This window comes from Balaenoptera ricei, chromosome 10 (assembly GCF_028023285.1).
Source record: "Balaenoptera ricei isolate mBalRic1 chromosome 10, mBalRic1.hap2, whole genome shotgun sequence".
In the NCBI taxonomy this organism is placed as follows: Eukaryota; Metazoa; Chordata; class Mammalia; order Artiodactyla; family Balaenopteridae; genus Balaenoptera; species Balaenoptera ricei.
Window position 1 is genome coordinate 107,130,748 of NC_082648.1, and position 22,957 is coordinate 107,153,704.

Here is a 22,957-nt window from a genome sequence, read left to right on the forward strand (position 1 = left end):
TGATAGGGCCCTTTAGTGTCTGTAGTCTATTGAGAAGATGACCTGAACACCTGGAAGAAAGAAAAGCGTGAGGCGACAGAAAAAGCAGGTGGCAAGGATGGGGGCTCACGCAAGGTGGCTCCTTGTGGCTTGGAGGGCCTGCAGGAGGAAGAGGAAGGGAAGGTATATCCTGGGGGGGCCATTGGTGTCCCAGAAAAGGAAGGGCTGAGGTGGCTGGCAGAAACGGCATTAAGAGGAGGGGTTGGGTGGGGACTCTCCTCCTGAGAAGGGAGAGAGAGGGAGAAGGAGGGAGGGCGGGACCCCTCTAGTGCCCTTCAGCCCTGGGGCCCCTCACACTCAGCAGGTGCTCATTGCATAGCTCGAACCAAGGACGTGCTGGGGCTGCAGAGGTTGGTGGAGACCCAGGCCAGAGGGGGCCCTGATGGGTCCAAGCCCCTCCTGTTCATCCTCTTTCCCCTAAGAAATCGAACTTCTGGGTTCCTTTTTCTTTCGGGATGAGAATGTCAGGGCAGGTGCCATGCCAGGGTGTGGTCCCTGACTGGCCTTGGTCTGGAAAGCATGCTGACTTGCCTGTTGTTGGAAACACACTGCAGGACTGCTTGTGGGTGGCCACTGCACCATTGGTGGTCTCTGAAATGGGTTTTTATGGGGTTTTGCCTTTTTTCTGAACAAACATTTGCTTGAACCAAGTGTGACTTAGTTTTGCGTCCACACAAGTGTGTGCATGTCTGTGTGTGTGTGTGGACGTACACAAGCACGCGTGAGTGTGTGTGTGTGTGTGTGTGAGCATGCATGCACACAAGCATTGTCCCTGCTGTGGTTGTTCCCACCTTGAATTTCAGGTACTGACTTGGCATTTGGGTCGATTTGCCACTCACGATCTGACGAGGGTATAGGCCAGGGGTGGTGGGGGTCTGGGAGGTCCTGGCTGTTGGGAGGGTAAGGATGGGCTAGGAGGGGGTGGGAGTGGGGAGTGGGGCCCGGGTGCCGAGGGACAAAGCCTGCCTCTCACCCCGTTTACTCTGTTTCTTGATTCCAAGCCTCCATTCGGAGAAGGAAAGGGGGTGAGTCATCTGCTGTGCTCCGGGCCCAGCTTTGCCTGACCCTTGGCTGCGGATGTGCTTGTGTGTGAGGGGGCTCCAGTTCAAGTCAGGGGGTCTGGGAGCCTGGGTTGCACCCTCCTGTTGGCCTTCTCCGTGGGGGGCTGCTGGGGGCACAGTGGAAGGACCTGGGAGGGGTCAGATGGGCCTGGGATGGTGAGTGTGGCCACAATCCTTGGGGGCTCGAGTGAGCTGGGGGCAGCGGTGTGAGGGCCACGGGGGCTGCCGAGGCAGAGCTGGAAAAGCGTCCCAGTGGAGGCCGCAGCTCGTGCCACAGCCTGGAGCAGAGCGGGGAAGGGTTCAGGAGGCCCAGCTGTGGAGCTCGCCTGGGGAACAAGGTGACTGACCAGGTTGAGGGGGGCGGGGGTGTCAGGTGCTCAGCCCCAGCCCGTGTTGCTTCTCTCTGCTTGTTTTCTGGGGCTCCTGTGCCTGGTGTGTGGGTCCCGTTTCTGTGCTGATCTGTTACGGGGTCAAGCCCAAGGCTGACGTCCTCTAGGAGCAGGAATCTGGGCTCCAGAGCTTTGTCGCCCAGGTTGTTGACCACCCCCGCCCCTCCCGTCAGACCTCCCACCCTGTATCCTTTGACGCTCCTTCCTGTATGTCCTGGATGTCCAGCCCGGCTACATGAGGCACAGCAGCCGGGCGGGGACAGAGTCTGGGCCTGGGCGCTGAGGTCCAGTGTCTGGTGGGGTCTAGGGCCTGGCCTTTGCCAGCCGGCTGCACCTCACGTGGAGACTGGAGCCTCTGCTGCACAGGAGTCCGTGCCACACAGGGGCCTGAGATGGCTTTGTGGCCCCAGGCGTGTGTGTTCACTCGTTTGTCTTTGTGCCTGGTGCCCGCCCACCCCTCACTCCGGGATCCACTGGGCCTTCCCTGTGCCAGGGACACACTTGCCCGTCTGTCTGAGCCCAGGTTCCCTGTGTGACCTGCGATCTCACCCTCTGAATTCTCCCGTTGCCCTTGCCCCGGTCCCAGGTGAAATGCTTTCCCTTTTCAGGGTCTTTTCAGGTATAAAACAGATGACTAGGTCTCCTCTGGGGACACTTTTCTTCACACCTTTGAGGCAGACACACAAGCTATTTCTGGAATATTTTGGTTCTTTCCTCAGCTCATTAGCGGGGCTCCCAGGGTGCTCTGCTGTGGCCTGTGTGCTTCTTCCAGTTGTAGGGGAAGTGACGGCGATTCGTCGCCCCCGCAGGCCCCTCATCCCTGCTTGGGTCCTGGTTCAAACAGCTGCATCCCCAGCTGCGTCCCTGCCACATAGCGACTCCTGACAGCCAGTGTAGTGCCCCAGACCTGGTTCCTAATGGGCTTCATTTCTTTTGTTAAGTATCTAAAGTCATTTATTTAAGAATATATTTTTCTCATTTTGTTGGGGATTGGTGTCAACCTCACCAGCTTGTAGTTTGCAGAATTCTTGATTCTTTTCCTTTTGAAAATAAGTCTCGTCTGGCCTCAGCACCATCGCCCCATGGCCAACAATATTCGCTTTGCTAATAACTTCATGTGCACACTGCTTTGGGTCTCTGAGATTGAGTGCCTCTGGACCTAGAGACGCAGCCTCTAAATCCACAGCTCGGGTGAGCGTGCGCCCTGTGTGTCCCACGGAAATATCTTCTCTCTGCTCATGTCTTTATGTCTGTGGTTTCCGGATAATCTGGTTGTTAAGTCTGATCTCTTACTTATCGGATCTATGATCTGGGGCAACTTATCTCTCTCAGAGCTTCAGATTCTTCTTGGGTAAAATGGGGGCAGTAGCGATCCCTTCTGCCTGTGGTGGTTGCAGCATGAGAGGGGCCACAGAAACCTCTTCCAACTCTGGAAATCCCCACGGACTTAGCAAATGGTGATCATGGTGATTTCAGCTTCCACAGGGAAATTACTCACCTCATTACAGAAGCAAACAGGGAGGCCCCTCTAACAGCCCGTCCCTGTCTGCACCTGGCGGCGCTGGGCAGCCCGTCCCTGTCTGCACCTGGCGGCGCTGGGCGCTGTGCACAGGCCACGCGAGCTGGTCTGTAGATGGAGCGTGTTTTGCTGGTGACTCGTAGCATTTGTTGAACTCTCTTGTGTTTGGGGACCAGGCAGGACGCGCAGGGCATGCTGGCAAGGGTATTTGCCCTCTCCTCCTGACAGCCCATGTGCTGTTCGGGGAGATGAGGCGCACAGACGTGAAGAATTGTAGCAAGTGTGTCCTCAGTGCTTGCGTTGAGCCAGGCACAGCTGTAGCACTTCTGCCGTATGTGCTAATTCTCACAACAGACACTGAAGCAGGTACCTTTTTTAATGCCCGTTATCAGATCAGGAAATCAAGTCACAAAGAGATTAGGTCAGCACAGTCAGTATACAGGATGGGTCTGGGCTGGGTCGGGTACTGTACATCTCGGAGGAGTTTATGTCCTTCCCCACAGCAGTTGCTGAGCAGTGCTGGGAGGAGGTGTCAGGGCTGACCACAGTTCTCCAAGGGGGGGCACTTGGGGCATGAAAGGACTAAGTGTAACCAGATGCGTGGTCCTCTGTGGTTGGCACAGCTCCTAAGAGTCTGGAAGGGCTCAGGGATTTGGAGGCTGAGTGATGGGTGGGCTGCGGTGGGGCTCCTGGATGAGAGGGGCAGTGTGGCAGCCAGGTGGACATGGGAGCTGCCCCCAGCCCCTGCTGTGTCCCGTGTGCTGGCCCTAAGTGGGCCCTCCCCAGTCATCCGTCCACAGCTGATAGTTTTCAGACACAAGTGTTTAACAAAATTTCCAAGTCACTTGGTAATCAAAAACACCACTTTCAAAAACATTAAATAGCTTTAAGAAAAACAAGCAAACAAAGCTTTTCTTTTATAACAGATTTGAAAAGAGCACCGCCCGAGGGCACCTGGTTCAGGCCTCAGCCCTGGGCTTGTCCTTCCCCCTCCTGGCTTCTGGGGCTGCTTTCTAAGGGGCTGGTGGAAGCCCCCTCAGCACTGCCCCTCCCAATATCCTCTTCTCTGCACCCCCTACCCTTGGTGGGGCTGCTTTTCGGGGGTTGTAGGTTCTGTGGCCTCCTGATCTGCATACAGCTATTTCTTAGGTCTCTAGCCTCTGGCAGTGAGCCCCGCCCCCCTCCCCCCCATGGTTCTTGGTTTATACACATTCTTCCTGGGCAGCTACTGTACATCAGGGTCTGTTCTGGGGCTACAGCTTATCTTTTGGTGCAGTGGCGGTACAGACAGGCGAGTAATGCCATGTGCTAAGGAGAAGAGTGGAAGGGCAAAGGGAAATGGGGAAATTCAGGAGGTCTCTGGGCTGTAAACAGTCCCGCCCCCTGCCTGGTTCTCTCCCTAATGGTCGGCCAGGCTTTTCCTGGAGTGGGGTTCGTGGAGCCTCCCTGAGGCCGGAGGGGCCAGGCTGGAGCAGGGTCTGGGTTCTGGTGTGTGAGGGGCTTGGATGGGATACGAGTTATGGGGCTTCCTGTCTTGGTTCTGGATCGCGTGTCTTGGGGAGTGAGGGGCTGAGGTGGGCGGGGCCCCAGTGGCCTCTGTCAGCAGCACCGGGAGGGCCAGCCGGGATGCGTGAGTGGGGCTGCAGGGGGCTGTAGCGGGTTCCAGGTCCCTGTGGCTGAGACGGCACCTCCTTGGCTGTGCAGAGAAGCTGGACGAGATCCTGGCAGCCGCCACGGAGCCGGCGCTGAGGCCAGACATCGCGGATGCTGACTCGAGAGCTGCCACCGTCAAGCAGCGGCCCACCAGTCGCAGGATCACCCCTGCTGAGATCAGCGTAAGCCAGCCTGGCAGCTGGGGGCACTGGGGGATGGGTGGGGCACGGGGTCAGAGTGCCACGTCCCCTACTGGCTGTTTGTGCGTTTTGGAGGGTGAGGGTCCATCATTTGGACTCCACTCTCCAGGGGTGGGGGTGAAGGACCCCACAGCGTCTCCCGAAGACACCTGGGGCCATCAGCCCTCAGAACAGCCACAGTCCGGCTTGTGCTGAGCTCTCACTCTTCTGGCGCCTCCCGCCTTAGGCAGGTTCTGTGCCACCTAGAGCAAGGACCCCAGCCATGCTGAGGCCACAACATGGTGTTGCTGTCCCCCCGCCCACTCCTCTCACTTGGCACCTTCTGGGCTGCTCCCCCAGCCTCACCCCGGCCATACCCAGGACCCCTGACTGCTCTGGCCCGTCTGCATCACCCCTGCCCAGTGCCGCCTATGCCTGTGGGCCCACAGCCATGCCCCTGCTCCTTGGAGGCAGGGCCTGGGCCTGGCTTCTGGGTCAGACACCATGGGAATTAGCACTGTTGGAATTAGCACATGGGGTGTCTGATATCAGGCTTAGGAGGAGGATGGGTGGGGCTGGATGGGCAACTGGGGACCCCAGTGCTCTGGAACCTCCATATACCCCCGCCCCCTCCAACTCTCACAGTCACTGTTTGAGCGCCAGGGCCTCCCAGGCCCAGAGAAGCTGCCAGGCTCCCTGCGGAAGGGGATTCCACGGACCAAGTCTGTAGGTATGGCTGGGCTGGGAGCTGCATGGGGCTGGAGGACTGGGGCGGGGGCTGGAGTGCGTGCGGGGCTGGAGGACCCGGTCTCTCCCCACCCTTTGACTGAGGTTTCCGGTTTCTCTCAGTCCTGCCTCTTCCTGGCCCCAACCCAGGAATCTCATTTTTTGTGGACGTATATGGTGGTGGTGGTGGGGGGGTGTCAGTCCTTCCCCCAACCCAGAGATACTTTGCTGAAAGATACCCTTGAGGCTTCTCGCCATCTGTCACCGCCTGCCAGCGGGCACCCCCGTCTGTACTTCCCACAGACACCAGCATCCCCGTCCCTGGGTCTTCCATATCCTACCTGGCTGTGCCCCCTGCAGCCCGAGTACCTGTCATGTTTCTGATGCTAAGCTACCCTCCCCTTGAATCTGCCCTCTCCCCTCCCCCTGGCACCCCAGTTATTGCTCTATATCTCTCCTCTCCTTCACAGCCAGTTTTCTCCAGAAGTCACCCATACTTGCTGTCTCCCATTCCCTGCCTGCCTCTCGGCCTGTTAGGGAATTGTCCATACCTGAAACTGAAATTGTTCTCACCAGGGTCACCAGTGGTTTCCAGGGCATTCCTCCCAGTGGACCCGTTTGATTTTGCTGCCCCCTCCTCCATGAAACTTTCCTACCCAGGGCTTCTAGGACAACACTTACTGGCTTTCCCCTCAGTTCTCAGGCTGGACCTGTTCAGTCCCCATCGCTCCCCTGCAAGATGTGGGTCCTTCTCAAGGCTATGTCCTTAGCCTCTTTGCCTTCTGCACCTGTCTCCTTGGGGCCTCATCACGTCTCGCCCTTGGCCATCTCCTCTCTTGTTGACCCCAGACTGGGTCATCTAATAAGCCCCGCCCACTGGCCCTCCCGCTAGGCATCGAGGCCCCCTTACCTGCCCACCTGTCCATCCGTCCACCTACACACGTGTCTTGTTTTCTGTCCATCTGTTCACCCACTGACCTTTCCACTCGTCCATCCATTTGTCCCTGTGTAACCCACTGCTCTGTGTTTTACACACACTGGTTCATTTAATACTTGCAGTAACCCTGCTGAGGTAACACCATCAGTACCTCTAGATTATAGATGAGAAAACCGAGGCAAAGAGGTAAAATGACTTGCCCAAGGTCACACAGCTGCCTTACCTGTCTTCTATTCACTCATCTGGCCAATCAGTTTCCGCAAACCCAGTCCCTCTTTCACCCCAGGGCCCCTGCTGATGGATGCACACTCCAGGCTGATGCTGGGCAGGGTCTGGGGGCTCCGTTGGAGGAGGTGACGTGTCTGCGGACAGCTCAGCTCAGCAGTTACCTGGTGGGGGCAAAAGCACATTTACTAGGGAGCACCAACCATGCTCGGGTGTCAGGAAAGGCCGGGGGTGTGTGTGTGTGTTTGGGGTCAGATATGCAGGATGAGTGGGGGTTTCTGAGAGAGAATGGCGTGAATTGCTGACAGCAGTGGTCCTTCAGAGGCCGCTATGGGTCATTTCTGTAGGTAGGAGGGTGGGGGAGAAGACACATGAGACTGCAGCTACTTTGGAGCCAAGAGGCACTCCCCCCTCACCTCCCTGGCCTAAGCCCTGGGCATCCTCTGTGGTTTCCTCCTTATTCTCTGCCTCCCCGGACAAATTAGGGATGGTCGGCTTCCTCACCATCCTCGCAGCCCTGCCTGGCCAGGCCCCGTTGTCTTGCGCCTCAGCGTCTGGAGGCCACAGCTTTGGTCTCCTCTTGACCTCCTGCCCCGGCTTCACCCTCTACTCCGTCCCTCTGGCCACAGGGGGCTTTCTGCACAAGATACCACCTCACATCCCTAGAGCTGGTCCTCTGTGGGATCTGCCTTGCCTTGGGGCCCTGAGGCCTAGCCCCAGCCCTCTCCTGCTTCTTCTAGGGACCTTTGTCTCTGCCTCCCTCTGATTTACATCTGCCAGGACCGGCTGTTCTCCACCTGCCCTCACTCTGCCTGGATGGCCCGTCCCTCAGCTCCACCCAGTCTCAGTACTGACCACCGCTGGTCCGCATCTAAGTGCCTGTCCTTCAGGCTGTAGGCCTCTCAGTGGAGGTTGCCAGCTGTTCCCTGCCCACCCTCCTGGGCCCTCCTGTGCTCAGTCCATGGGTGGCTCATCTTTAATCCCTCTTGCCCTAGCCTGCCGCCTGTCACCCACTTGAACGCTGGCTGAGGTGTCAGACTCCGGGGCTCTTACCCCTTGTCCTGGCTCTGTGGCCCTGGGCACACATCTCAACCCTTGAAACCTGAGGGTCCTGATCCATAAACATGGGGACCATCTAGTGCCTACCTCCTCAGACCACTCTGAGGTTCGCACAGAGGGCTGTACTCACAGGCTGAGTACTGAGTAACTGCTCATGGTGATAGTAGATGTAGGTCCTGCATCTTGAGGCTGGTGCGCAGAAAGTGCTGGAGAAATGCTCACGGCTGTTATTTGGGCAGCGGCCCCACCCGCTCTGTATCAGAACGGATTCCCATTTGCATCACAAGGAAAGTGACTTGTCTTTACCCTGGGTCAGAACGTGGCATGCTGACCCTCCGGCGTGTTCCAGGTGCACTAGCTTGTCCAACGTAGCTCCATCTCATGCACAAGCTTGTGGGTGTTGAGCTGCGTTTATTTGCTGCGCAAGAAATGCAGCAGGGAGGAGACCCAGGCCGAACCTGGCACAGAATCTGTGTCCAGCAGTGGGGGTGGAAGGCTGGCCTGAAAATGATGATGGTGATGATGATGACGTCGACCTCAGCCACCTTCCTGGGGGCGCTGCTGGGGGCTCAGCCCTGTGCTATAAGCTTTAAATGGCTTCACTTTGCACTTCAGTGGGAGGGGGCAGGTCTCCAGAGACGAGGAAACTGAAGTGCCAAGAGGTTAAGAGGTATCAGGCAGGAAGTGGCAGAGCTGGAATTCAAGCCTTATCTTATACAAAAGCTCCCCCATGCCCCATGCCCCTTGCTGTGCCAGGGGGTAGAAGAGCTGTTATGCAGGACACACGCAAACAGTGTGGGGTGGGAGGCCTGGTGAGCACTGTGGTGGCCAAAGGAGGAGGTGGTTGGGAACAGGCAGTCTGCATCGTCGTGAGTTCATAAAAATGTGACCAAGCCCAGAGTGAGGCCAGGTGTAGATCCCCAAGGAATTGTTCCAGAGACCTGTGTGTCAGCACTGAGGAGCCACTCCTCCACTCTCCTTGGATTGGGCCTTCTTACACCTGCAGCCTAACTGAACACACCTGCAGCACAGGTGTACGCATTGTGTACACAGGAACACTCGGGAGGTCCTGCCCCGTCCTAGCTGGGCGGCAGGACAGTGGGGGCTCTGAGCGCTCCAGCCCTGCCCTCGCACAGATCCTAATGACAGCTGAGTGCGGCAGGAAGTAGGGTTCACTTTCAGTCTGTGTTGTCCATGAGAGAACTGGGGCGTAGAGGGGCTCAGGGCCTGGCCTGGGGTCACACAGCCAATAAGGAGTGAAACTAAAACACGTGTCAGGTGCTCAGGCTGCCGTTCCACTGCAACCCTCCCTCCCTCCTTCCGCCCAGCCTTTCTGAATTTCTGCCACTAGGGCTATGGCAGCGACCTCCTGGCGGCCTCCCCCAGTCCAGTGCCCGTCGGTCTCTGGGGTAGAGCCTTTCAGGACTTCTCTTTACAAAGCCTCCCTCACCAGGGCATCGGCTCTCTCTCTCCCCGGCCACAGCCCTGCTGCCCCCTTGTCCACAGCGTGTCACTCCTGCTTGGGAGATCTCCCTCTCACTTCTGACCATCTCCCTTCTTCCCGCCTCTGGTTGCCACCAGGGCCTCCCAGTGACACCTGCTTGTTCCACTGCTGGTGGTTCTGAGATGAGGCCTTGCTCAGTCTTGTGTGCGAAGGCCTGTGCCAGCCACCCCCTGGCCCTTCTCTGTAGTTCTGTCCCCACGACTGGGGGTGGGGGTGGGGGTGGGCCTGCCCCTGCCCTTCTGCGGTGTTGTCTTTGGGCCCTCTCCATGTCCCAACCTGAGTAGGCAGAATTTGGGTCTTCTGTCACAGCCTCCGCTGGGGGGCCCTCCTCTCCGCTATATCTGAACGGATACCTCTCCCCAGTCTCTGCAGGAGCCCTCCCGACCCAGCGGAGACGAGCCCAGACTGGGGATCTTGCTTAGATCCCCTGCTCTGGGATCCCCGTGTCTCCCCCTGATCTCACCCTAGCGCCCACGCCCACCCTGACTCCGTCCTCTGGCTGGCGGCCAGCACCTCCCGCGGATTTCGAAGGCGCCTTGGCGTCCGGGACATTGGCTGCCCTGGGGTGGGGGGCGGGGCCGGCCTGTGCAGACGGGGAGGGCGGGCGCCTGGGTCGGGAGGGGCCTCCTCGAAGGCCCCTGGCTCCTGGGCCAGGCTCACCGGGGCCCCTCTGTCCGCAGGGGAAGATGAGAAGCTGGCGTCCTTGCTGGAGGGGCGCTTCCCGAGGAGCACGTCGATGCAGGATTCAATGCGCGAGGGCCGAGGCATCCCGCCCCCGCCGCAGACCGCACCTCCGCCCCCGCCCGCACCCTACTACTTCGACTCCGGGCCGCCCCCCGCCTTCTCGCCGCCGCCTCCGCCGGGCCGCGCCTACGACACCGTGCGCTCCAGCTTCAAACCCGGCCTGGAGGCGCGCCTGGGCGCGGGCGCCCCGGGCCTGTATGATGCCGGCGCGGCCCTGGGGCCGCTGCCCTACCCGGAACGGCAGAAGCGCGCGCGCTCCATGATCATCCTTCAGGACTCGGCGCCCGAGGCAGGCGACGTCCCCCGGCCCCCGCCAGCGGCCACCCCGCCGGAGCGCCCGAAGCGTCGGCCGCGGCCGCCCGGCCCCGACAGCCCTTACGCCAACCTGGGCGCCTTCAGCGCCAGCCTCTTCGCGCCGTCCAAACCTCAGCGCCGCAAAAGCCCGCTGGTGAAGCAGCTGCAGGTGGAGGACGCGCAGGAGCGCGCGGCCCTGGCCGTGGGCAGCCCTGGCCCGGCGGGCGGCAGCTTCGCCCGGGAGCCTTCCCCGACACACCGCGGGCCTCGGCCGAGCGGCCTCGACTACGGCCCCGGAGACGGGCCCGGGCTCGCGTTCGGCGGCCCGGCCCCAGGCAAGGACCGGCGGCTGGAGGAGCGGCGGCGCTCCACCGTCTTCCTGTCTGTGGGCGCCGTCGAGAGCAGCCCTCCCAGCGCAGACCTGCCCTCCCTGCAGCCCTCCCGCTCCATTGACGAGCGCCTGCTGGGGCCCGGCGCCACCACCGGCCGTGACCTGCTGCTGCCCTCCCCTGTCTCCGCTCTGAAGCCATTGGTCAGCGGCCCGAGCCTTGGGCCTTCGGGCTCCACCTTCATCCACCCGCTCACCGGCAAACCCCTGGACCCCAGCTCACCCCTGGCCCTTGCCCTGGCTGCCCGGGAGCGGGCTCTGGCCTCCCAGGCGCCCTCCCGGTCCCCCACACCTGTGCACAGCCCTGACACCGAGCGCCCTGGGCCCTTGTTTGTGGACGTGCAGGCTCGTGACACCGAGCGAGGGCCCCTGGCCTCCCCAGCCTTCTCCCCGAGGAGCCCAGCCTGGGTTCCTGTGCCTGCTCGCAGGGAAGCCGAGAAGGCCCCCCGGGAGGAGCGGAAGTCGCCGGAGGACAAGAAGTCCATGATCCTCAGCGTCCTGGACACATCCCTGCAGCGGCCAGCCGGCCTCATCGTCGTGCACGCCACCAGCAACGGGCAGGAGCCCAGCGGGCTGGGGGCCGAAGAGGAGCGCCCGGGCACCCCAGAGCTGGCCCCGGCCCCCCCGCAGTCGGCCGTGGTGGCAGAGCCCCTGCCTAGCCCCCGGGCCCAGCCCCCTGGCAGTACCCCAGCAGAGGCCGGGCTGGGCCAGGGCAGCTCAGAGGAGGAGCCAGAGCTGGTGTTCGCCGTGAACCTGCCGCCGGCCCAGCTGTCCTCCAGCGATGAGGAGACCAGAGAGGAGCTGGCCCGCATCGGACTCGTGCCGCCTCCTGAAGAGTTTGCCAATGGGGTCCTGCTGGCCACCCCGCTCCCTGGCCCAGGTCCCTCGCCCGCCACGCTGCCAGGCCCGGCCTCAGGGAAGCCGAGCAGCGAGCCGCCCCCTGCCCCCGAGTCCGCAGCGGATTCGGGGGTGGAGGAGGCCGACACGCGCAGCTCCAGCGACCCCCACCTGGAGACCACGAGCACCATCTCCACCGTGTCCAGCATGTCCACCCTGAGCTCGGAGAGCGGGGAACTCACTGACACCCACACCTCCTTCGCCGACGGACATACTTTTCTACTCGAGAAGCCACCAGTGCCTCCCAAGCCCAAGCTCAAGTCCCCGCTGGGGAAGGGGCCGGTGACCTTCAGGGACCCGCTGCTGAAGCAGTCCTCGGACAGCGAGCTCATGGCCCAGCAGCATCACGCCGCCTCCGCCGGCTTGGCCTCTGCTGCCGGGCCTGCTCGCCCTCGCTACCTCTTCCAGAGAAGGTCCAAGCTGTGGGGGGACCCCGTGGAGAGCCGGGGGCTCCCCGGGCCCGAAGACGACAAACCAACTGTGATCAGTGAGCTCAGCTCCCGCCTGCAACAGCTGAACAAAGACACCCGCTCCCTGGGGGAGGAGCCAGTTGGCGGCCTGGGCGGCCTGCTGGACCCTGCCAAGAAATCGCCCATCGCGGCAGCTCGGTGAGCAGGGCAGTGTGGGGAGGGTCCTGTCCCCTGTCCACGCCTGCCCCGTTCTTCCTCTCGTCCTTCCACGGCTCCCTCTGTTCCTCCTCCACGGCCCATCCTGTCCCATCCCTCACCTGTCCGTGGCACCCACCCCTGTGCTCCTCCCGTCCGCATCTCTGTCCTTTACCTGGCCTTGCTTTATCTGTCTGAGACCGAAGGCTCTTTCAGCGATCTGAAATATCAGGGGTTCTGTTCTCTCTATCCCTGTTGGTGCTGGCAGTGGGAGCTGGGCACCCACCGAGACCCCGGCTGGCCATGAGCGCCTCCACAGCCCTCCTGGAGGCTCCCTGCCCCGGGGTCCCTGCGCTCTCACTCTCACACCTGACGTAGCTGCCTCTCCTACCATCAAGGGTCGTTCTCTGGCCCGCTCTCAAGTTGCAGCTCGCCCCCACTCCCACCCCAGCCACTTGGCTTCTCTGTGGCCTCATGGCTGTCTCACGTGGCTGGTGCCATCTTTCCTTGCTTCGCTTTGTAGCTGCCTTGCTTCCTTTTGAAACCTTGAGTACACTGGATCCTTTTCCTCTTAGGACCCACCACCAATTTCCTGTTTTCTGCCCCAGAAACATTTCTGTCTCTCAGCACCACCTCAGAGTCCCTCAAACACAGATCCCTGTGCGTGATTTTCAAAGTGCATCAAGAAGCCATTCTCAGGCGGAAATCATGCCGTTTCTCTGCACCTCCATCTGCCCTCTCTTCTCCATACCTTACCCGTTCCTCTGTTCTCCCCGCCCACTTCCTACACAAGGTGGGGACTTAAAGAGGCCACACGGTGCCCTGGAAATGGGGGGAGGCACTGGCTTGGGGGGAGGGGCCAAGCAGGGGGCTGGGGTGCTGTTCCGGCTGGGCAGAAGCTGCCAGAGCCTCTGGGCTCATCCCTTGGCTCTTTCCTTGAGGACCTCATTCCCAAGGCTCCGCCCCCAAGGGGTACCTCCTCGGGCCTGTGGGCGCCATGCTTGCTGGCGGGAGAGCTGGTTCCTGCCCACGAGTGGTCTGAGGCAGAGCTGGTCGTCCCCTGGCCAGCCCTTGTCTGCCTTTGCCTTCTGTGCTCCATAGGCCCTCCCCCACTTCTGGCTTTGTGGGTAGCACATGGGGTGCCACCTCCTGACCTAGTGAGTCTTTGCTGCCAACCTCGGAAGGCAGAGTTCACAAAGCAGTGAGGAATGCAGGTCTTACTCACAGGGGCTTGTCTGGTCTCCTTTCTCCCAGCTGAGGACTCGGAGGATAAGTGGGGGCTTGGGAACCTGCTGCTGCCCCCCCCGAGTGGTTCGGCAGCGCCGCCCTCCAGCTCCCATCACCCCAGGCTTGCGCTGCGGCCCTCCCCTTTTCACCTCTTCCAACTCCCAGTTGAATGTGAAAGCCCTCTTCCCAGCAGGGCGATGTTTAAAGTGCCCTTCGAGGGGGTGTTAGGGGTGTGGCCAGGAGTGCCCAGTTGGGGTGAGCGGCCCAGGTCCAAGGCCTCTGAGGAGCGGAGGGTGGGGATTCCCTGATGCAGCCTGGACCAGTCCCCATCTTCGCTCTCTGTCTCTCCCCGCCTCCACCAGCCCTTCCTTTCCTCTGTGCCCCTTGGTCCTGATGAAAATTAAAGCCATTGACAGCGGGCAGCACAGTGCCTGGCACAGTGCAGGCCTCAATAAAACATTTGCTAAACGTACGAAAGAACAAAGCTAAATGCAAGTGCTGTCTTTTGTGATCTGAGGTCTAGGGAGGCGGCTTAGGACAAATGCCACAGAAGGACAGACACTTGGTTGAGGTTTGCCGGTTGTCGAGCCCCTCGGCTGAGCTCAGGAGAGCCCAGGTGTTGCCTTAGCTCTGCTGGCTCCCGTGGTGCAGCTGGGCAGTCACAGGGCAGGAGGAGGTGGTCTCTGGGCTGGACCTTCCGCCACATCCCTCACGGTCGTCCTCAGCATTTCCCCTTTGTCACGGCGAGGCTCTCTTGTCCAGTGGGTCTGGGTCATGCCAGAACCTGTGTTTGTTTCCTTTCTTGGAAGTGGTGTGGGGGAGGGGGCAAGGCCAGCAGTTCCAACCTTTGCATCCCATCTGTCCTGCAGGCCCACTGGAGAGTGAGCCTCTTTCCCTCAGGAGTTCCTGCAGAATCCCGGCCTCCGATTGGCTTCGTGTGGATCCCCTGCCTCCCCTGAAACGGGCACTGGGGTCAGGGAGACATAGGGCTGCTGTTGGCCAGGCCTGCCTCATATGCTATCCTGGGAGCCAGGGCATGGGGTCAGCCAGAGCTACCGGATGGGTGCTGAGTGAGGGGGGCGGGTATCCAAAGGAAAATCAGGTGCTGTTCCCAAAGGTACCAGATGCCGGAGAGCCTAAAACAAGAGACTCCCTGTGCCATGGCATTCACCAGCTTTAGCACCTCGCTTTGTTGCCCTGGATTCCAACCCTCAGCAGGTTGCATCTGAGTTTGTATTCTTGGACAAACCACTTAACCTCAGTGGACTTCAGTCCCACCCCTGTGAACTGGTGAGGGTGACCAGGCACTCAGCCAGGCCGGTAGGGGGACTCTTAGGGTCCTTACGGGAAAATGAGCGCTCTGCACTGGAGAAGGCCAAGTCACGTTACTTCATCTTCAGAGCCATTCTGTTCGATGGATAATAATATAATCTCCATTTTCCAGACAATAAAATTGAGGTTCTAAGGAGATCCATTCCAGCCAGTAGATGGTGGCATCTGACCTCAAGCCCCGCTATCTGTCCACTATAATCTGGAGCCTCCGTCATTAAACCCCTTCTAGTGACAGACACTGTGTTTGTGTGCAGTAGTTCCCCTCACACAGAAATGCATATGTGTTCATTGTGTAGACCGAACCTTTGTTTATCAGTCAGGCGTATAACGAACAGCACGTGGATTCTGAAATTACTCGCAGTTGAGCCCAGCCGGTGCCGCTTGACAGGCCCAGCGACGTTACCCGTCTGCCCTGCCTTTCCTTCCCCACCTCCCTCCACATTCCCTTCTGCTCCTGTTCACACTTCCTTCCTTCCTTCCTCTTATTCCTCTTCCTTCTTGCCTGCGGACCTGGGTGAAACCATGGCCCTCTGGAGTGGGCCCCACTGCCTGTCCTCGACCCTTCACTTCTGGCCACTGGCGGGCGGCTGAGCAGGAGGTGCTGTGGCCACGTCCAGTCAGCCCCGCATGTGGCCGGCAGTGGCTGTGTTGCCCGTCGGCGCTGCTGGGCAGCTCTTGTTTTGCCGCCAGCAGTGGCTAGAGTCTGACACTCATTTCTCACGTAGTGATAAAAGTGCTAGTGATACTGTCTTTCAGAGACATGTCCGAAGTGCAGGAAGTTCTGATGTCCCGGTGGGGCTGTGACCTTCCCAGGATGGATCCTAGCTGAAGCCCTAGGGCAGTTGCCACGGCCACCCAGTGGGTCACACCCCTGTGCCTTGTCCACTGGCCCCCCATGTGTTCCCTCGCAGGCCTGCCCCTCTCCTCACCCGACAGGCACCACGAGAAAGGAAGCGCCTGCTCTGCCCACCTTCCTCACTGACAGCTCAGTCTAGGCTCTGGCGTCCTTTACCCGCAAGACACTCTGCGGCCCGAGATCTAGGAAGATCTCAGAAGGGGAAGGGGAGGTTACCCCTTATGTCATGGACTTGAAGCTCGGCAACTTGTGGAAATGCACTGGGGCCATCCAGAAGGCCCATGGCCTTTGGCTTTTTGGAACTTTGATCCCAGACCATCCACCTCTTTATGCTTCTAGCTTTGGGTCTAGCCTGATAGGCAGAACATTTGTCTGCTCAGAGCCCCACATCTGCTCTGAACTCCCTTTGTCTTCCAGACCCCACGGTTGGATCTGAATCCCACATGTGGTCTGAGGGCCACATGTCTCTGAGCCCCACAGCAATACTCAGTTTTGCTGTGGCCCTCAGTTTTACACCTGTCTGACTGTCACATCTGATTTTACAGAAAAGAGTTCATGGCGAAATAGCTTTGGAAACACAAAGTTGATGAGGTTTCTTTCCTGCAGTACTTCTCAGAACTTTTGATGTGCTGTGTGCTGTGGTCTCGGACAGCTTCTTTAGTAGATCACTAATTAGCATCCCACAGGAGATGCACGTTTCTGCGATGGTGGAGAAACCCTGCCCTAGGGACCTACTGTGAGCCCGTCCTGCTAGCACGTCTGACAGGGATCTGCATAAAGCCATGCATGACTGCAGGTGCCTCAGGGCTTGTTCTTTTGAAACTGGACCTGTTGTGTGCTGGCCAGTGCAGGGCACAGGGGCCAGGCTGTGCTCTGTCCTTGCGGAGGTCCTCACAGGTTGGGGACCTGTGAGGTGTGTTCGCAGGAGATGTGATCAGGGCTTCAGGAGTTCACGGAACTCTGCTAGGGGAGCGGGAAGGGGTCACAGAGGAGGGGTCATAGGGGCATCTGGGTGCATCAAGGTTGGAGCCATGACCTGGTGTGGGCGGTGAGAAGTTAGGGCTGGAGTGAGACACGGAGACCAGAGAGAGTGCGATGGGACGCTCACAAGCCCGTATATAGTTTGTGCTCCTGTTGAGGATTATTTCCGTTAATGAGGCTCTTAAATTTCAAAAGGCCACAGGCCTAGACCTGCCCTGCGTGAGTGCAGTGGCAGAAGCCTCCAGGCAGAGACCAGGGCCGGAGTGGGCTTTTTCTTGCCTGTTGGCACCAATGGGTTGACAGGCAGTCAAGCCTGAGAGTGACATGTCACATTGTTTTTGTTTTGTAACATTTTTTTTCAGTGCATATTGTGCTCCTGGCTTTGAGCTAGGTACCAAGAGTCAAGGATAACAATTAGGAAGTGAGATGAAAGGTCCTGAGTGGGACCATGAAAGGTCTGGATCCAGAGGTGGCTGGGGGTGAGGAGGAGGGCCAGGGTTAATGCTGGGAGTTGGTGACATATCAGCCATGGGGGTGAAAGGATGGAGCAGCTGATGGTGGCTCCCAGGCCTCTGGGGCGAGGGAGAGCATGTTTGGAGACCCCAGGAGAGGTCTGGGGAGAGCTCAGGAGAGAGTGGCTTGGCTTCACATGTGGCATTCATGAGCACATCGGTCACAGAAAAGGGTGGGAGCGGATGACATGGCCTGGGAGAAGGTGTGAACTAAGAGAGGAACCTATCTAGGAAGGAAGGGGTAGAGGAAAGGGTGCCTAAGAGGGAAAGCAGCGGACAGGTCAGCAAGGGGATTCTGCTGACAGCCTCGGTAACTGCAGGGCGAGGGGTGGGGGGGCAAGACCAGGCCTCACTGGTCGAGGAGTCACGAGGAAGCCAGAGACACTGCAAGGTTCAGACACTGGTGGGAAAGTTGCTGGGGAGTGTGGAGCCTGGCTGAGACGTCTGGAGGAAGAGCGGAAGGCACCCAGGGGTGCTGGTGCCTAGCGAGGTACCCCATGTTAGAGAGTGGGTGGCCCAGAAGCCCTCTGGGAGGCCGGCAGGGGTTGATGTGGCCATGCCATGGTCAGAGCCTGGCTGGGGAGGCCGTCAGACAGCTCAGAGTGGTGACGGACAGCGATGGCTCTGCAGAGGTGGTGTGGAAACATGTGGACCTTGACCATGGATGCTCCCAGGGTGCCTGGCCTGGGGCAATGTGGGAAGTTCCCTGTTCCCCAAGAGGAAGGGGAGGAGGAGCAGACGCCTGGGCCGTGGGCATCCCTGGCCACTCCCTGCTATGCCCTGGGGTCTTGGGAGGGCAGCCTTAGGAGTGTGACCGGCCCGCTCCCCTGCACTCCAGTGGATCAGCCCCTCACTCTTGGCACCTCCTGGCACCAGCCCTAGCCTCTGGCAGGTGCCCACCTCCCCACACCCAGTATCTCCCCTCGGCAGGGTCTCCCTGGTGCTCCTGAGCCGGTCTGCCCTCATCCTAGGCCTCCAGCTCACCCCCTGCCAGGGCTCCAGACCCTGCTCCGGGGGACTCTGGGGGTGGGCCACACAGAACTCCATCCTGAGGTGCAGGTCCCCATGCCAGGGTGGGATGCGTGAGGGCCCGGGGTGGCGGGAGGGGAGCGCTGTACTGGGCCCAGCCCCCCAGCGCTGCTCCCTCGCCCTCTCCCTAGCAATCACCACCACTTGGGCGCCCTCCCCCACCCTCCACTGCCGCCCCACTTTGCTCCGAAACCCAGGCGGTACCATGGAGGTCAGATGTGGGAGAGGGGAGGGTTTCTTCTGGTGATTGGTGCCTGTTCCTTGAGCCCATCACCCCAGGTGTCCTTGGAGTCCCCCTCTGCTGGGTGGGGGAAGCATGGTCTGGCCTCTTCAAGAGGCTCTGCTCTGGATCTGAGCAATTGGGCAAGGCAGCAGGGACAGAGGCAGAGGAGAGGGAGCCAGTGGAAGGCAATGGAAACCAGGTTGAGTAGGAGGGACAGAGCTGGATCTCCAGGGGGAGGCTGACCTTGCACGGGTGAGACGGGAAAAGACAAAACCTGCTTTCAGGGGAGGAAGGATGCTCAGGGTGCCCGTGCGGTGTGGGACAGGGACCAGTCAGGATGGCACAGAGGTGGGTGGGGGAACCCAGGGGAGGGGTCCTTAGCCCAGTGCGGGCAAGGGCAGGGAGAGGGAGGTGGGATGGCAGCTGGAGAGAGGCCCTTCAGGCAGCAGCAGCACAAGGGGACACAAGGCATCCCCAAGTGCCAGGGGTCTGCTGAGCAGCTGCCACACAGGGTTCTTAGTAAAGCCTGTGGATGGACACCACTGTGGTCTGCACTTCACGGACCAGGGAACAGGTCACAGGGAAACCAGGAGCCCACCCAGCTCTGCCCACGTCGGGCCTGCACTTTCCTTCCTCCAGCAGCTCCAGATGTGTTCCCTCCCATCGCACCTGGGCCCACTGCACCTGAATTCCTCCCTTACTGGGTATCTGGCCAGGGGGTCCCTGCACCTGGCTGCCCTCACTGTGGTCGTGACTGGGGGCCGTGTGCCTGCTTTGAGGGCCTGGGCCGCTAACACTCTCTCTCATTGCTCTCTCCTGCCCATCTGCATGTGGCTGCTCTGTCTAGCTGCGCGGTGGTCCCGAGCGCCGGCTGTGTAAGTGAGCATGCCCATCCCATGCCTCTCACTGTCCGTGCGCTGCGCCTGCCCGCCTGGATCTCTGCTCTGCGTGGCTTCACGGGGCTTTGGTGCCACTGACGGCCCCATGAGGCTTCCCGTGGCCACAGTAGGGGATAGGGAAAGAAACGGGGTGGAGGTGGCATGGGATCTAGGAGTGGGTTTTCTCTGGAGGGGTCCCCCCAGCCAGGCTTCCCACCATGGCCATGCTGGGGGGCGTGGCGGGGCTGAAGGCCTGGGGTCCTATCAGGTGATGCTGGGAAGTGAAGACCCATCTGTGTGTTTGTGTGTGTGTGTGTGTGTGTGTGTGTGCGTGCACATGTGCTGCTGTGTCACTGTCATGAACAGGCCACTGCCACTCCTGCCACTGCTGCTGCATGTATGTAACACACGTGGGTGTTACTGCTGCTGCATGTATGTAACACACGTGGGTGTTACTGCTGCTGCTGTGTGCTGCCCTGTGCGGGGAGGCCGCGTGTCATGGGTGTGTTGCCGCCTCACGCCTGTCCTGCACGTGCCGCTGCTCTGTGTGGGTGGGAACGCCGCCTCGTGTCTGTCTCAGACCTCATGGGCTTGTCCAGTCTTGTGCTGCCACCAGCCTTTATCACGACTCAGCCAGCCCTGCAGGCAGCCCAGGTCTTCCTGGGTCTCCTCGTGATGACAGAGGGGGAAGTGGTGTGTGGGAGAAGTGGTGAGGGGTCTTGCCAGAGTCTTACTCTCCAGGGTGTGGGTGGACGGGGCAGTGTCCAGAGCCGGTGTCCCGGGCTGTCGGAAATGCGGTGGGAAGCCCTTTGCCCCAGCGGCTGTCTTTCCTCCGGCAGCCTGCTCTTGGAGCCCGCAAAGAGTGGAGGGGGCCAGGGGTTTTACTCCTCACGGTCCGTGCAGTCTAGGGCCCCCCCTCCCCCAGCAGGGCACCGGCTCTGACTCTGAGGACCAGGCCAGAGTAACCACAGGACCCTACCCTCCTTTCTTCCTCTGGCCCTAAGGCTACCCACCGAGTCCCAGGCCGCCCCCTCCCGCCCCCGCCCTCCCAGAGTCCTCCTGGCCGCTGGCCCCCGCCCCTCCGCCTACCCCCACCTCGCCTAGTGCCCCTCACCTGGCCTTGACCCCCTCTCCCTCCGCAGGCTCTTCAGCAGCCTCGGTGAGCTGAGCTCCATCTCAGCGCAGCGCAGCCCTGGGGGCCCGGGCGGCGGGGCCTCCTACCCGGTGCGGCCCGGCGGCCGCTACCCAGTGGCGCGGCGCGCCCCGAGCCCAGTGAAGCCCGCGTCGCTGGAGCGGGTGGAGGGGCTGGGGGCGGGCGCGGGGGGCGCGGGGCGGCCCTTCGGCCTCACGCCCCCCACCATCCTCAAGTCGTCCAGCCTCTCCATCCCGCACGAGCCGAAGGAGGTGCGCTTTGTGGTGCGCAGTGTGAGCGCGCGCAGCCGCTCGCCCTCGCCTTCGCCGCTGCCCTCGCCAGCGCCTGGCCCCGGCCCCGGGGCCCCCAGCCCGCGCCGGCCCTTCCAGCAAAAGCCCCTGCAACTCTGGAGCAAGTTCGACGTGGGCGACTGGCTGGAGAGCATCCACTTGGGCGAGCACCGCGACCGCTTCGAGGACCACGAGATCGAGGGCGCGCACCTGCCGGCGCTCACCAAGGACGACTTCGTGGAGCTGGGCGTCACGCGCGTGGGCCACCGCATGAACATCGAGCGCGCGCTCAGGCAGCTGGACGGCAGCTGACGCCCCCCCCCCCCCAACCCACGCCCCGGCCGCGCCCTGCCGGCAGGGCCCCCCACCTCCGCCCCCGGGCCGCGGGCTCGGCCCGCCCCCTAACCCCCACCCCAACGGCGCCCGGGCCAGGAATGTTGCATGAATCGTCCTGTTTGCTGTTGCTCGGAGACTTGCCCTGTACATTGCTTAGTGCCCTCCCAGGCCGTCGAGCCCCACCCAGCACACGGTCAGGAAGGGCGCGGGCCGTGGGGCGGGGCGGGGGTCTGGAGCGGGAGGGGGTTGGGGACGGGGGTGCTCCGGCCTGACCATCTCCCGCTCAGCTCCTGGTGGCTACTTTCCCAGAGGGGGGAACCTAGTCCAGCATGCAAGGTCAAGACACACCTTGGTGACTCGGGGGGAGGGGGGAGACATTGGGGTTCTCGGTTGGGGGCCAAGGAGCCCCCCTGTTTTGCATATTTTAATCCACTCTATATTTGGAACGAGAAAAGGAACAAATATCTCTGTCCTCAATAGCTTCCCTTCCCCTCCCCTCCAGCCCCCCAGTGGTTCCGCTGCGGCTGCCCAGTCTTCCATCTCTGGCCCCTCAACTGCCACTGCCACCCCACATGGGGCGGGGGACGCTCCAGCTGGTCTGGGGTTGGCCAGGGTCCTAGTAACCCGCCCTGGGGCCCCGGCTGGGCCCCCTCCCCTCGCTGAGCTATAGTGTGCCCCACCGACCCTTCAGGTGCTGCGTGGAGGAGGGGCGGCAGGCAGCGAGTCCTGCTGGGCACTAGCAAGGTCAGATCGCCTGGGAGACCGTGGCCCTGGAGTGGGGGGTGGGAGGGCAGGGCCCTGGCACCCGCCCCCAGCTATCTCTCTCGCAGGGTCCCTCCCCAGTAGGGGTCTAGCCTCCTCCCCACGCTGCTGGGCGACTACAGCAAAGAAGCCTCCCTGCCTCAGACCTGAAGTCTCCAGTTCCGCCCTGTGTGTGTGCGCACATGTGCGAGTGTGTGAATCTCGGGGTGCGACTGAGTGCATCGGAGCCCCGCGTGTGCCTGACTGGAGAGCGGTCCCTAGGGGCCACTCTGGACTAGTGTAGGGGCTTCGGAAGCGTGCACAGGGTGCGTGCATGGGTGTGTGCCTGTGAAAGCACCCCGTCTCCACTTCCAAAGAAAGTCAGAGGTCGTCTTGCACCCTGGGACCTGCTGTCTGCCCAGCCTGGCCCTCCAGAGCCTCGCCGAGCCTGAGTGCGCCTTCTTGGTGAAGGCCTGCTGCTTGGGAGAGGCCCCCGAGGGCCCCTGGAGGCAGTGCTCCCCCCGTCGGGCTTCTAGGGGGGATCATCGGGGCAGCCCTAGAGTCAGGCCACTGCGAGCCCTGGGGAGAGGCAAAGAGCCCAGCAGGCACCCCAGCCCCCCTTACTGTGACTCCTCACACTCAGCAATGACCTGTGGGGTGGGGGGCCCGGGACGTTTTTAAACCTAGGGTTTGGAGTCTGGACTAAGCTCCATCCACGTCACTCACAAGTTTCTGTTTATATTTCTAGCTTTTTTTAATAAAAATTAAAAAACCCAGAAAACAGAAGTTTTCACAGCCCAGGGACCTGGCACGCCGGTCTGTGCCCACCCGCCCCGCCCCCGGCCCGCCGGCCCCATTCCCTGGGCAGATTCACACCCAGTAACCCGTTCACCAACAGACCAGGTCACACACACGGCGGCAGTCACTGTAACAGACTGCCACATACACACTCGTCTCACACTCACCTGTGGGTTTTTGGTTCCGTTCAATTTGGGTTTTTAACTTTACAGGGTCAGTTCTGCTTCACCCCTCCTTTTGTATGGAGTTCCAGCTGGGGGATTTCACCCCCTGCTCCAGTCCTGAGGCCTCCTGACCCTGACGTTGTGATACACCCCACAGAGATCTATGTTTCTTATATTATTATTATTATTGATAATAATTATTATAATATTATTATGTAATAAATTTATAAGAAATGAAA

At 60.7% G+C, this 22,957-nt stretch overlaps 1 protein-coding gene across 6 annotated transcripts in view; it reads left to right on the forward strand.

Annotated features, from left to right (window-relative positions):
* Positions 1-22,957, forward strand: part of SHANK3 (SH3 and multiple ankyrin repeat domains 3) — a 52,489-nt gene extending 29,532 nt beyond the window's left edge. For 2 of the 6 annotated variants that reach the window (XM_059937326.1, XM_059937327.1), the window contains exons 19-23: positions 1,041-1,064; positions 4,713-4,843; positions 5,486-5,570; positions 9,972-12,222; positions 20,400-22,957. In XM_059937326.1, the coding sequence (XP_059793309.1) occupies positions 1,041-1,064; positions 4,713-4,843; positions 5,486-5,570; positions 9,972-12,222; positions 20,400-20,991 (3,083 nt within the window). In that variant the 3' untranslated portion in view covers positions 20,992-22,957. The other 4 variants (XM_059937330.1, XM_059937329.1, XM_059937331.1 and 1 more) reach the window with 4 other exon arrangements.